This window comes from Pectinophora gossypiella, chromosome 18 (genome assembly GCF_024362695.1).
Source record: "Pectinophora gossypiella chromosome 18, ilPecGoss1.1, whole genome shotgun sequence".
NCBI lineage: Eukaryota > Metazoa > Arthropoda > Insecta > Lepidoptera > Gelechiidae > Pectinophora > Pectinophora gossypiella.
This window is the reverse complement of record NC_065421.1, coordinates 6431544-6444645: the sequence shown is the minus strand read 5'-3', so window position 1 is coordinate 6444645 and position 13102 is coordinate 6431544. Positions and strand designations below refer to the sequence as shown.

Sequence of the window (13102 nt, the reverse complement as noted above, 5' to 3'; positions counted from 1 at the left end):
GTGGCTTTGCTGTGAAAAGTTTTAGGTTAAACGTAGCAAGTATATTTAGGACCAACCACCTATCACGTTGGTCTAACAGAAAGCTCGGTGAGGTGTGGATACTTAGTTCATCTTACGATGGATGTACAGTCAAAGAGCATAAGTTCAGTCACTGAGCCCAGTGAATTAAAAAAAAAATTGACTCAAAACATACATTCAAACTTTAAACAAAAAAAGAAACAATATCATTTTGGTACGTATAACAATAAAATACCCTGCCTCTTATACTAGGTAAGAACCTGTATCATAAGAGTCAGAGTCATTATTTGTAAATAGTGGTGAAATTATGTACCATTAGTTGTCATAATTATAAAATTTAAGTTTTTGTAGGTGTTTTTGGTGTATTACAGAAACGACATTTAACCAGGAGGTGTTAGGTGCAACCAGTTAATTTATTACTTTGCAAGAAACTGATTGGACTTTTGCGGCTTATCGTACCTGTGACTACCTTAATTGGGATATAGGCTTAGGTATGTTATGTTTTTAGAACTAACCAGAAATATACAGCAGAACATCTGTCTTATTGTAATCATTGATTTGTAGGTAAAGGGCAATATCCTTTTAAATGCGATAAAGCGAATTTTCATATTCCCAGCAGCGGATTATTAATAGTTTATTAATTAATTAATAATATATCAGATATTGTACAACTATATACTTCTATAAATATAAGCGTACGACTAGTTTAATTCCCAATTGGAAAAGTGTGAAATAAAGCCAGCGGCTTACTTCACTTAAAGATTTGGTGACTAATGCTACTGTGTTATAATAATAATAATAATAGTAACTTTTATTTCAGACCAAAATCCATATCGTGTTAGTGACAAAAAACTTAAAAACTATGTTAGCAGGAAACTTAGTATCTATGTATATATATATATATATATATATATATATATATACATATGCTGCCCCATGCATTTTTTTTTATTTTTATATATATTTTTTTGCATTTTTTTTGTTATGTATGAACATATGAATTTTATAACACACCACTGCCCAGCTACAAAAAGTATCAAAAGTTACAATTTTTAAGTTAATAACTGTGTCTATCTTTGTAGATTGCGGGTGTACGGTTGTATGAGTAAAAATATAGATCAGGAGTATAGAGCAACGTGCTGGCCTGCGCTATCGTAAATCCGAAATGACGGCAACAGCATCGAGATGGGGCCTCCGGGCATAAATTTTATATCTCTACCTACGTGCGTCTGCTGTCAGATATTTGGGTTACCAAAATAAAAAAAGTAAAGGAAGAAGCTACTTACAGAAGTATTTCAAATAATTGATATTAAGGAATGTGGGTTATGGGTGTATGTTGGTATATTCTATACTCTTCAGCAGACGTGATGCTATGTTTTTGAAAAGAAAACTGCAAAACTAATCGAAATATTAATCAATTTATGAATGCACAAGTTACCCTTCCAGTTCACAAAGGCCCGCCGCCTCCCAAGGTCCAATCTACGATTACTCCGGAAACAGATAAAACATTACCAACCACAAAAAATATGACGCGCAGAAATGAAACTCATAAATCGAAGCGAAATATTTCACGGGCCGGTATTCAGAGCATTGCGCCCAACTACATAGCGAATAGTAGAAAGGAAAGGTATAAAAGGTTTACCCTTTCTAAAAACACGTAAATAGAGGAGAGCGAGCGTTCGGTTCGAATGGCGGCGCACACACGCGCACGCCCGCGCCTTACATACGAGGAATAAACGACGTGAAATGGGAAAAAAGTTAAATATGTATGAGTGCGGGTAAATATATAAATCGGTATATAGAGGCGTTTATATAAAATAGGATGAGAGCGCGCGGTCGGACGGTCGGCTCAGTCGCGCGTCGTCCTCTCCGCTCGACGCCCGCCGGCGCCGCAGCCTCCCCACTGGCTCCTCACTTCTCGCGAGTTCTGATCATCTCCAAAACTGTGCACAAACTACATCCAACAACTTTTTCAGGATGATTCGTTAATTTAACAGTGTGTTTGTGTTCCACCTTCAAGTTTACAAGCTTCTTTGGACACTTGCGCGCGAGTTTCTGCAACTCGGTAAGTGCCTGTAAAAGTTTCAAACAGTTTACAACACGTTGTTTGCGTGGAAATTAAACTTTGGGAATTAATTTTGTGAGTGCAGGTGGCGATGGAAGGGAACAAAGAGCTTTGGCCTAACAAAATATTTTTCTTACATTCCCTTCTGACTGTACCGACAGAGTTTTCGCAATGAAAATTGAGATTTCCATTTGAAATTATTAAAATTAATTAATTCTTAATACTAGGTATATTTCTTTCTTTTTTCGCAATGAAAAAATGTTACACGTGTATTAAAAATTGGAACTACTTTGTCAAATAAAAGTAAGTTGTGATATACCTATGTAGGTTCTTACTTTCCAAACTTTTCTTATCGAATTCGTTTATTTGTCAATCAATTTGTTTATTATATTAATATTTGTAGATATAATATTGTTCGAAGTCTAAAACAAATCGACGTCAGTAATTTTTATTTCAATTAATAATATACATACACCTCCTCCTCCGTTTTAGAAAGTGCTTTCTTCCTTTTTAAAAAAGGGAAAGTATTACACAAATAAGCGGGAAGAAAACGTAGTATGAACATCAATCACCGCCCGTTTTTTACTTTTAATTTTTTTGACAACATGATTACAGACTTAATTTAAAAATAATACAATGAAAAAGTTTTTATAATTATCCAAATTCGCTTAAGATGTTAGTAGTGAAGGCGGCACAAAAGAAAAAAATAATAGAACAAAAATTTAAAAACTACAATCGCGCGTGTCTGTGCGTATTGTGGCTAGTTAAAAGAATTTTCAATATCAAACTGATCAGGTGTATAAAAATATTAGCTATTTTCCTCGTAGGTGTAGTATAGTTCCCAACTCGGGTGTATTACGCCCCTCGGCTACATCTCGGTCCTAAAACTACATCCTCGTTGGTAATCGATCACTTTCTTCCCTCGGCGAACAATGTACTATGTTTAGGTTTTGTTTTTTTATGACTAAGATACACAAAATCACAATCATATAATTTAATGCGTGCCAAATTGTATACACAAATATGGAAATATGCATAATCCCTATACTTACCTACATTTTTTAACATAAAGAAAATTTAAACATTTTAGGTTCAGACGGGATTTCAAGCAGGAAAGTACAAAGAAGTATTAGAAACATTTTTTTGTCTATGTTACTCTTATTATTATTATTATTAACATGCGGTAAGTTATTACACAGCAGAATTTTGTTCATAAGTTTGACAGTACGTTTCTACATAGTCTTGTACGAATACAAGTCAACGTAATAAACCAAGAGCTTAATACAGAACTGCGCTACTTGTTACATGTCAAGAGTTAACAAGCCTATTTCTAAATTTAGCCAAGTCAAGTCAGGCTCTAAGTCTGCAAGTATCGATCTTCCCAAAATACCCGCGAATCCCGGTAGCTCGCTATAATTAATCAGACCATTTATTATTTCCGCTTTTACATTAGCGCCACAATGTATTGAAACAATTTGTTTGTGTCCCGCACTCAGGTACCGCAATTTTCGCCTGACAGCAGAGCTGACGGGTTCCAAATTTAAAATACCGTATTTCGGGAAAAATGCGAATAGGAATGCCTCGCGCCCGTTTTTAGGTCAAATCTCCGTGATATATTTGTCGCTGAAAGGGTTGTAGGTTTTGAGTTTTCGTAAAGCTGTTAAAGTATGTGTGATCCGTGTGAGGGGTGAGAAAAAGGTAAATTGAAAAGTGACGTTATTAAGGCTTTCATTTTTCGTAGCGTACTTTACTTTGTCCATTAGAAACCCTTAAAATACGAAAAAAAACCTGTTAAAGACTTGCCATTACTTATATTGTACGAGTGCGTACGAGTCCCAAAGCCCAGGATTTGAATAAAACTCCAAAATCCCGGAGAGTATAGACATTTATTGGATGCCACAACTTAGCCTAACAAAATCGTATGCAACTCTTAATACCGCGTTTTAAAATACATGTGGCGCCATCTATGAGCGTTCTTACGAACTAACTTTTTAATTTTATTACAATATTTGGACATTCCGCCCACCAAGGACGTAGTCCTTTAAATAAAACGTAAAACAAAAAAAAATACAAAACTTAGATTTTTCACAAAATAGTACAGAAACCCTATTTTCGAATTTGCCTTTGCGTGCTTTGCTTAAGTGGACTGTATCAACATAATATAAAAAAAAAAGTTCTAACCTTTAATGAAAGCTATATAATGTTTTGGGAAAGGATCCCCATAGAAAATAACAAAGATAGGTATATGCAACTTTAACTCTAACTAAACAAACTGAAAATGACACTTCGTCGACAACTTAACCTAAATACAAAAAAAAAAGAACTGGTGGAACTTGAGTACAATAACAAGTTAAACTTAGTATTTTCTTAACCTATAACAAATACTTAACCTTTGGTTTTATTTCAAAATATGGCACAATACTTAGGATTTTTTTTTTAAATCAAATAAAACAGACTCATGGGGTTATAGGTAAAATACATAACTTTGAAATGGGACGTTTAATGGTAGTATTTTTGCACCTCAAGGAAACCACTCGCGTAATTCCGTCTGTCCCGGCATGAACCTCTTCAACTCGTCCATAGAGCCATTTAGCAGGCGGTAAGTTAATTTCACGAACCAAAACTATGTCTCCGACTCGCGGTTCAGTAGTTTTTGTGTTCCATTTATAACGCTGAAAGAACTGCGTCAAGTATTCTTGAGACCATCGGTTCCAGAAACTTTGTACCATCCGCTGAGTCATATGCCAGCGGTTTAAACTACTTATTTTGTCGAAATTTTCAGTAACGTCTGGGGCATTAACCAGAGCTTCCCCCACTAAAAAGTGCCCCGGAGTTAAAGAGCTAGCTTCCTTCGGATCCGCACTTGGCGGGGTTATAGGACGCGAATTAAGGCAAGCTTCTATCTGCGAGAGAACTGTCGCCATCTCTTCGTATGTAAGGGTGGATTCACCGATTACTCTTTTGAGGTGGTATTTGGCACTTTTGATCCCTGCTTCCCATAGTCCTCCAAAATGGGGAGCATGGGGAGGGATAAAGTGCCAGGTAGTGCCGTTGTTTGCCAGCGAAGCAGCCACTTCAATAGCCATTGAAGAGTGTTCAGCGGCAAACAAGGCTTTCAGATCCTTTGAAGCACCCACAAAATTGGTGCCGTTATCACTCCAGAGATGCGAACAACGGCCACGCCTAGCGACAAATCTTTTAAAGGCTGCCAGAAAACCCCTTGAAGTCAGATCCGAAACTGCTTCGATATGGACCGCTCGTGTGGCCATACAAACAAAAAGACAAATGTAGCCTTTGTAAGAGCGTTGACCTCTCCCTTTTGCAAAACGCATCTGGATGGGTCCAGCATAATCCACACCGGAATTAAGGAATGGCTTATTCGCCGTAACGCGACAAGCAGGTAATTGACCCATCAGTTGTGTGGCCACTGCGGAGCTGTGACGTACGCAACGAACACAGCTTCGAGCGTACGATTTAACCAAATGTTTAATTTTAAGTATCCAAAACTGAGTTCTTATGAAATTTATCATTAATTGAGATCCTCCGTGTAAGGTGCGTTCATGAGCGTCAGCAACTATGAGCTTAGCAAGTTTTGAATTTCCTGGAATAATTATGGGATTTCTGCTGTTTTCAGGTAAATCAGAATTGTTTACTCTACCTCCTACTCTTAAAATTCCATCACCGTCAAGAAAAGGACACAGGGTGATTAGACTACTCTTTTTAGGAACTTGATTATCTTTTAAGCACTTAATTTCGTCTAAAAACTCGAGCTGGCACTGCCGTACACAGCACATTAACGAGGATTGGAGCTCAGTTGCGGTAAGATATGGCCTCGGTTTAGCTTTTGATAGTGAACGATCTTTAAAATTTAAAAATCTTCGGCAGTAAGCAACTACCCGCACGAGACGCCCTAACGAAGAAAATCTGGACCACCATTCTGGCTCCAGAGTATCTGCTGCGGTTGTCGCTACATGGACTTTGACCTCTTTCTCCTCAAGCTCTGTTTTAGTGCAAATCGAACTTGGCTTCGTGTAGGTAATAGTTTCTTCGCGTAGCCACTCTGGACCTTGCATCCAAAGTTGATCACTCGTTAAAGTGGACGGGGATACGCCACGAGACGCAGCATCGGCAGGATTGTCTTTGGACTTTACGTACGACCATTGTTGGGAGTCGAGATGAGTTAAAATCTCTGACGTGCGATTGGCGATAAAGGTTTTCCATCGACTCGGATGTGCACACAACCACGCTAGCACTACGGTTGAGTCGGTCCACGCTCTAATATTTTTGATATCGACCTTGAGCACCTCGGCCACTTCCATTAGCAATTTGGTCACCAGAACAGCACCACAAAGTTCAAGTCTGGGAACGGACACTTGCTTTATAGGAGCAACTTTTGTTTTGGCAGTCACCAAATGGGAGGTTATCTTGCCATCAATGCCAATCACACGAACGTACACCACTGCAGCGTAAGCCACATTGGAGGCATCGCTAAAACCATGCAGTTCCAGTCCATCATTTTCGTGGCTACTCAACCAGCGAGGAATGCGAACAGTAGCAAGATCTGTTAACTCACTCCGGTACTTATTCCATTCTTGGAGAAGTTCCGGGGGTACTACTTCATCCCAGCCTAGCCCAGCGATCCACAGCTTCTGAATAAATATTTTTGCCGTTATGATGCAAGGCGCTATCCATCCTAACGGATCATAGAGACGGGAAATTTCTGAAATAATTCCCCTTTTAGTTTCCGAAGGATCTGCCGCCAACTTCACCGTGTAATGGAAGCCATCAGTGCGGCGATTCCAAGTAAGTCCCAAGACTTTGGTAACTTCATCCACCTTTATTTCTAATTTCTTCTCTAGATCTCCTTGTAGACTGTCCAATAGACCCAGTATATTGCTAGACCATTTTTGTAACGTAAAGCCTCCCTTTTGTAACATCTCATTCATCTCTTGATAAATTTTAATCGCTTCCGTTTCAGAGTAGCACCCCGTCATCAGATCATCCATGTAAAAGTCCCTTTTGACTCTTTCGGCAGCCAATGGATAGTTTTGACCTTCGTCTACAGCAGTTTGCTGTAACGCTTTGACTGCCAAATATGGAGCGGAAGCGGTACCAAACGTCACAGTCAGTAAACGGTAGTCCATTATCTCAGACGCCACGTCGTCCCTCCACACGATTCTCTGAAAGTCGGTGTGTTTATCGGCTACTCTGACTTGCCGATACATTTTTATAATGTCGGCTGTTAAACAGATCGGATAAAGACGCCATCGTAACATAATGTGTCTTAAGTCAGGTTGAATGGTCGGTCCTACCATCAGAGAATCGTTTAAAGAGACTCCGTTGGTGCCTTTGGAAGAGGCGTTAAAAACCACTCTCGTTTTGGTAGTGGTCTTGTCCATTCTAACCACAGCGTGGTGTGGTAACCACACTTTATCAGCCTGTTCAGATTTTTCCTCCGAAATCGCCTCCATGTGCCCAAGAGATAAATACTCTTTCAAAACTTGATGATATTGTTCTTTGGACTGTTCATCTTTACTTAGCCTTTTCTCTAAGCTCAGCAACCTCTTGACAGCGATATCCCTAGAATTCCCATACTTACAGGGTGGATCAGGACAACGGAACGGCAATTCAACTATGTAACGACCAGTACCATCTCTATCAGTGGTGGCGTTAAAATGATCTTCGCAAGCTTGTTCTTCACAAGTCAACAATTTTGTTTTGGAAAGCGTTGGTTCTGCTTCTAATTCCCAAAAGCGTTTAAGTATGTCGACATCTTCCACCTGCACCGTCGTGTTGAGCACAACACTCTGTTGCGAAGTTTGAAAATGCTTGCCGCCCACCGTTCCGGATAGTATCCAACCCAAGTAAGTGTCTTGAGCAATAGCAGTATCAGTGGGGTTTTTCATTAAACCCGGTTTTATGATCTTGCAGTAGATTTCGGCACCTAATAAAGCATGTATTTTATTAGGTTTGTTAAAATGTGGGTCAGCTAGCGGTAGTCCTTTGAGTTCATCCCAATCCGTTATAGCAAACTTCCGTTCAGGAAGAATAGAAGTGACATTGCTAACTACGTGGGCTTGGATGCGCAGTTTGAATTCTGGTGCGTGAAGTGATTGAATGCCGCAGCTCGTCACGTATTTGGACGTCAATCCCTTGCTTCCGCCCAGCCCCGAGATAGTGCTTTTCGCACATATCCTATTTAAGTTCAGTAACTGTACTGCAGCTTCTGAAATAAATGATGCCTGCGATCCTTGGTCAATAAGGACTCGAAGAATTTGTGACTGCCCGTTTCTTGACTCGGCTTTAACTAAAGCCGTTGCTAATAATGTTTGGCTGTAAACATTCCCAGTCAAGAATAACGAATTGATTGCAGGTATGGTCTCCTTCGCCGTGGATGGCGACTCCGGTTGTTTGGTTTCTAATCTAACTTTTCCAGCAGAACTTTCGCTGGAAACAATCTCTGGGCCTTGAGGATGGAGTAACGTGTGGTGTTTACGGTGACAAACGAGGCACTTCATTGACGAACGGCAAGTAGCACTATTATGATTGTTCCCCAAACAATTAAAACATACATTGAGAGATGCGGCTAATTCACGACGTTTATTCACATCTTCTTGGGTAAACCGTTTACATTGGTGTAGTTTATGATTTTCGGAGCAATTCTTACATAACTTTGGTTGAGTAGTGGTATGTAATGATTTAGTACTGACATTGCTGGAAACACTCTTGGGCTTTATTTTGCTAGGTTCAACCATTTCTAACGCGCGGAATCGGGTACATAAAAACTTCTGAAACTGCTCTAAAGACGGAAAGTCGTCGCTTGACTCACTGACATGCAACTCCCATTGTTTTCTAGTCTCAACGTCCAACTTTAAAGAGATGACATAAATCACCATAATATCCCAATCCTTAGTATTAATTCCTAAATTTGACAACTCATGTAAACAATCGTTAGTAGTATCTAAAATTTCTTTAAGAGCAGACGAAGACTCGACAGTAAGCGTGCGTTGACCAAACAATCGTTTTAATATATTATTGGACATATGTCTTTTGTTGTTGTATCTGTTCTTCAACAATTCCCAACATTTATTATAATTCGCTTGTGTTATCGGAATAGATCGAACGAGCTGTTCAGCTTCACCGGACAGTTGCGTTTTTAAATAATGTAGTTTTTGTACATCATCCAGTTGGGAATTATTGTGTACCAGAGAAGTGAATAAATCTCGAAAAGATGTCCACTCTGAATATTTGCCACTAAAGGTAGGCAATGTAATTTTTGGCAATCTTACAATATTAACATTACTATTAGAGTTATCGCTACCCTTATCTTTAGGTTTTTTAAACTTCGTTAAAGCACTTTTTAAAGATGTTTTGTAGTCTAAGTATTCTTCATAACTGTTTGCGTATACATCTGCCTCAAGATATCCGTGTTCTTCCAGCGTTCCTTCGTCATATTTCCTTAAAATCGCCTCATGTTTCAATCTAAAACGATCTATAAGTTCTTCCAATCCCTCCAATCTAGTGACAAGATATGGTTCTGTGATCCTGTCTTTCGGTGATTTTTTGAAATTGGTAAATCCTCTCGTAACTTGATTTTTTAAGTCCGCGATTATTCTAATATCCGCGTCAAGGTCTGTTATCTCCTCCTTATTTGCCATTGTAGACGATAGTAATATTTATAAACTCAAATAACATAGGCGAGATTTGTTTTAAGTTGAAGATTCGAAAATTTCACAAGTTGAAGTCGAAGATCCAAAATTTTTACAAGTCTCAAATAGTGAGAATTAAAATTTGAAATCGGGCATGGATTCCCCGTCTGTTCACTTTTTGGCGAATTTTTCTAAGTCCCACAACACTTGTAATTTTAACGGAAAATGTACTCACAGTTTGTCCTCGCACTATAACACTATCACCTTACTTGTGGCGCCCTCTGTACCGTCGTCGTCGATCACTTAGCAGTACCACTTGATGCCATCCCAGACGAAGGTGAGGGGGGGGGGGGGGGGGGGGGGTTTAACTTTCCAATATCACAACCAAAGTCTTCTTAAGTCACTGTCACTGAAATTTCTCACACTTTAAATACTCCAATTTTTCATAGGTGCTTATTCAACCAAAAAACCCTCCGGCTCTGAAGGACCAATTTGTACGAGTGCGTACGAGTCCCAAAGCCCAGGATTTGAATAAAACTCCAAAATCCCGGAGAGTATAGACATTTATTGGATGCCACAACTTAGCCTAACAAAATCGTATGCAACTCTTAATACCGCGTTTTAAAATACATGTGGCGCCATCTATGAGCGTTCTTACGAACTAACTTTTTAATTTTATTACAATATTTGGACATATATAAATCGATATTTTCGGAGGCTGCTTAAAAACTATTTTGTCTCCAGTTTTCCCTTTCAAACTTTGTTTCAACGTCTCTAAAGTCACTAACAGGGGTCATGGTAAAAACTCGAAGTTTATAGTCCCGATTATAGACAAAATAAAGTATAACTTTACAGACCCATTAAGTTTCATTCCCACGCAGACAAACAATAAGGAAGAATAGGTATTACCTACTACGTTTTTTTGACGTGACTTATTGAAGATTTGTCGCAAATGGCATTTACTACTTGGCCGGACAAATAGGGTGCGCTGAGGGCTCTCACCCGGTACAAAATTTAAGACAACAGGCCTGAAGGTGCCCAGTAGGGCGCGGTCCTTGGCTCAGGGAGTCGTCTGAGAGGAAGCATATTTGAAAGAATTAATCGACCCTAGTAGGTTGATAGCGATAACCGCTGAATGAGGGAAATATTACTACACACAGCTTAGTTTTAGAACTTATTCTAAATATGAAATATTCAAATTCATATCTACTTACCGAATAACCTCGGGTATTAATTTCCCGCCTATTTCCGTCAAGTTGACCACAATTTAGATCCGAACGGGACATACCTTGTCCTGTGCCCCGCGTCTCCTGTCCCGTAAAGGGGATGACGGCTGGCAACTATAGTTGACAGTTAAATTAGAATGCGAGTAATGAATGAAATGCCGCCGCAGTATGATGGGTTTAGGTGCCTTGTAAGTTTAATAAGTAAAAAGGTTTGAAGAATCTCAGTTGGAAATTGCTTGTTCTAGTTGACAAGAACTTGGCGAGTTTTTAAAGGATAATTGAGAGTAATAATAAAAAAAATACAAGGTAAATAAACTGCAAAAGCTAAACAAAAACTACTAGCTAAAAAAAATAAAAATGTAGAGCTATCCTGCTTGCCTGTTATAGTGTTTTATGATCTAAACATGAATTCCATAACAAATTTGTTAAGGCCCATGCTGGGATTCGATCAGCTGCATTTGCTGTGACTCCAACTGGGCTACCACAGTTCTAAGCTATCACTTTACCCCCTAACTATGGTATACAATAAAGAAGAATATAATATTAATATTACACATGTAACCGATATGTGATGTTACTAAAGCTGATGGATGAAGTAACTTGTTTTGCATAATGATGATGTTTGAAACATAATGTTTGTACCTAGCTAAGTTCTGAACACGGCATACGTATTTAATTATGTAGCATGTTGCTTAAATTACTTACTTACTAACTTGTTGTTAACTGGTGTGCTTGTTGTAAATGTAATAATATCTTTTTTCTATCTGAATAGGCAGAGTTATCATGGGGGTTTAAAAAAGCTACATCGAAGCTATTCATCTAAAAAGGAATAAGTATTGCTAATTAAAACACGGGATATAAGACTCCCGATATTTCGACACTGTTGCAAGTGCCATGATCACGGGATGACTGTTGAGATTGGGGTGGAGTAGGTAGATCCATAATTTTCTACGGGCATATCTGTCTACCCTCTTTCTTTGCCGCTTGTTTATGTATTTGATATCAGAATATTCGGAAGCATCTGAACTCGCACCAAAATCACTACGACAAACCGCAATCACTGTGTCCTCACGTTTTGTCACCACATTAGGCCGCTTTAAGCTTTTTACAACACTGGATTCCACATGCTCGATAATTTGAACCCGTCTATAACCGCGTAAACTTAAAACAATGTATAAGTATTGCTATTTGATATTTGCGCATATTTTTTTAAAATGAAATAGGCTCGCTTTGGCCACTATCTCACCATGGTACGTGACGATGTGGTCTAGGGTGGATCACGCTTAACTAGCAAATGCCTATTCACTCTAGCTTTGAAGACTCCCAGATATAGCGAGTTGGAAAAACAGACGACGGCAGACAGTTCCAGTCCTTCGCTGTTCGCATCAAAAAGGAAGAGGCAAAACCGTATAGTGCGGATTGGAGCAATATCCACAACATAATGATGAAATCCCTACAAACTCCTAGAAGTCAGTAAAAACAATATTGCTTAGATGAATTGTTTTAATGTGGCATTATTATCCAGGATTACTGAGGAGAGTCCTGAAGCTCTAAAATAAGTATGATTAACCATAATATTATAGTGAAAGACTAAATTCTGATGACACATGATCCGTGTAGAAATAAATAAAAAAATATTAGATAATTTACTCGTTCATATAAGATATGATGTATTATCAAGAGCTTACCTTACAATTGTACTTTATTATGTTATTATAAATAAATAATAATTAAATTATGGTACACTTTCAAGGCAACAAATTGGCTTTTCTATTTAGTACTAATTAACATCGTTTTAGCGTCGCTATTGATTTTTGAATACCTCTCATTAGTCGAAGTCCGTGGAGACTCGACGAGCCTTTGAATATTTTACGGCAATATTGCTCGATGGCGGAATATTGAGTGAAAATGCACTTCCGGGAGGCCTCCGAGGTAAATGTTAGAGACATTAACACAGTGTTTTGAATATGGTTGTTAATATTAGTTGTGAGTTTGAGACGATATAAATAAACATAGCATACATAAGCAGCCAAGTATATTCTGCGCACAGGCTTCCTTTTGTGGATCGGAGGAGGTACCAAACCTACTCCACCGCGCTGCTCCACTCACAACAGAGTGACACCCACCCCAGTGAGTCTCTTAAA

The 13102-nt window shown here is 38.7% G+C and overlaps 1 protein-coding gene across 1 annotated transcript; it reads right to left on the bottom strand.

Annotated features, from left to right (window-relative positions):
* Nucleotides 1–1929: 1929 nt before the first annotated feature.
* Nucleotides 1930–9741, bottom strand: LOC126375069 (uncharacterized). The gene is made up of 2 exons (XM_050021912.1): nt 4648–9741; nt 1930–2091 (listed from the first exon to the last, which is right to left on the bottom strand). The coding sequence occupies exons 1-2, from the start codon at nt 9739–9741 to the stop codon at nt 1930–1932; spliced, it is 5256 nt and encodes a 1751-aa protein (XP_049877869.1).
* Between the last annotated feature and the right edge of the window lie 3361 nt (nt 9742–13102).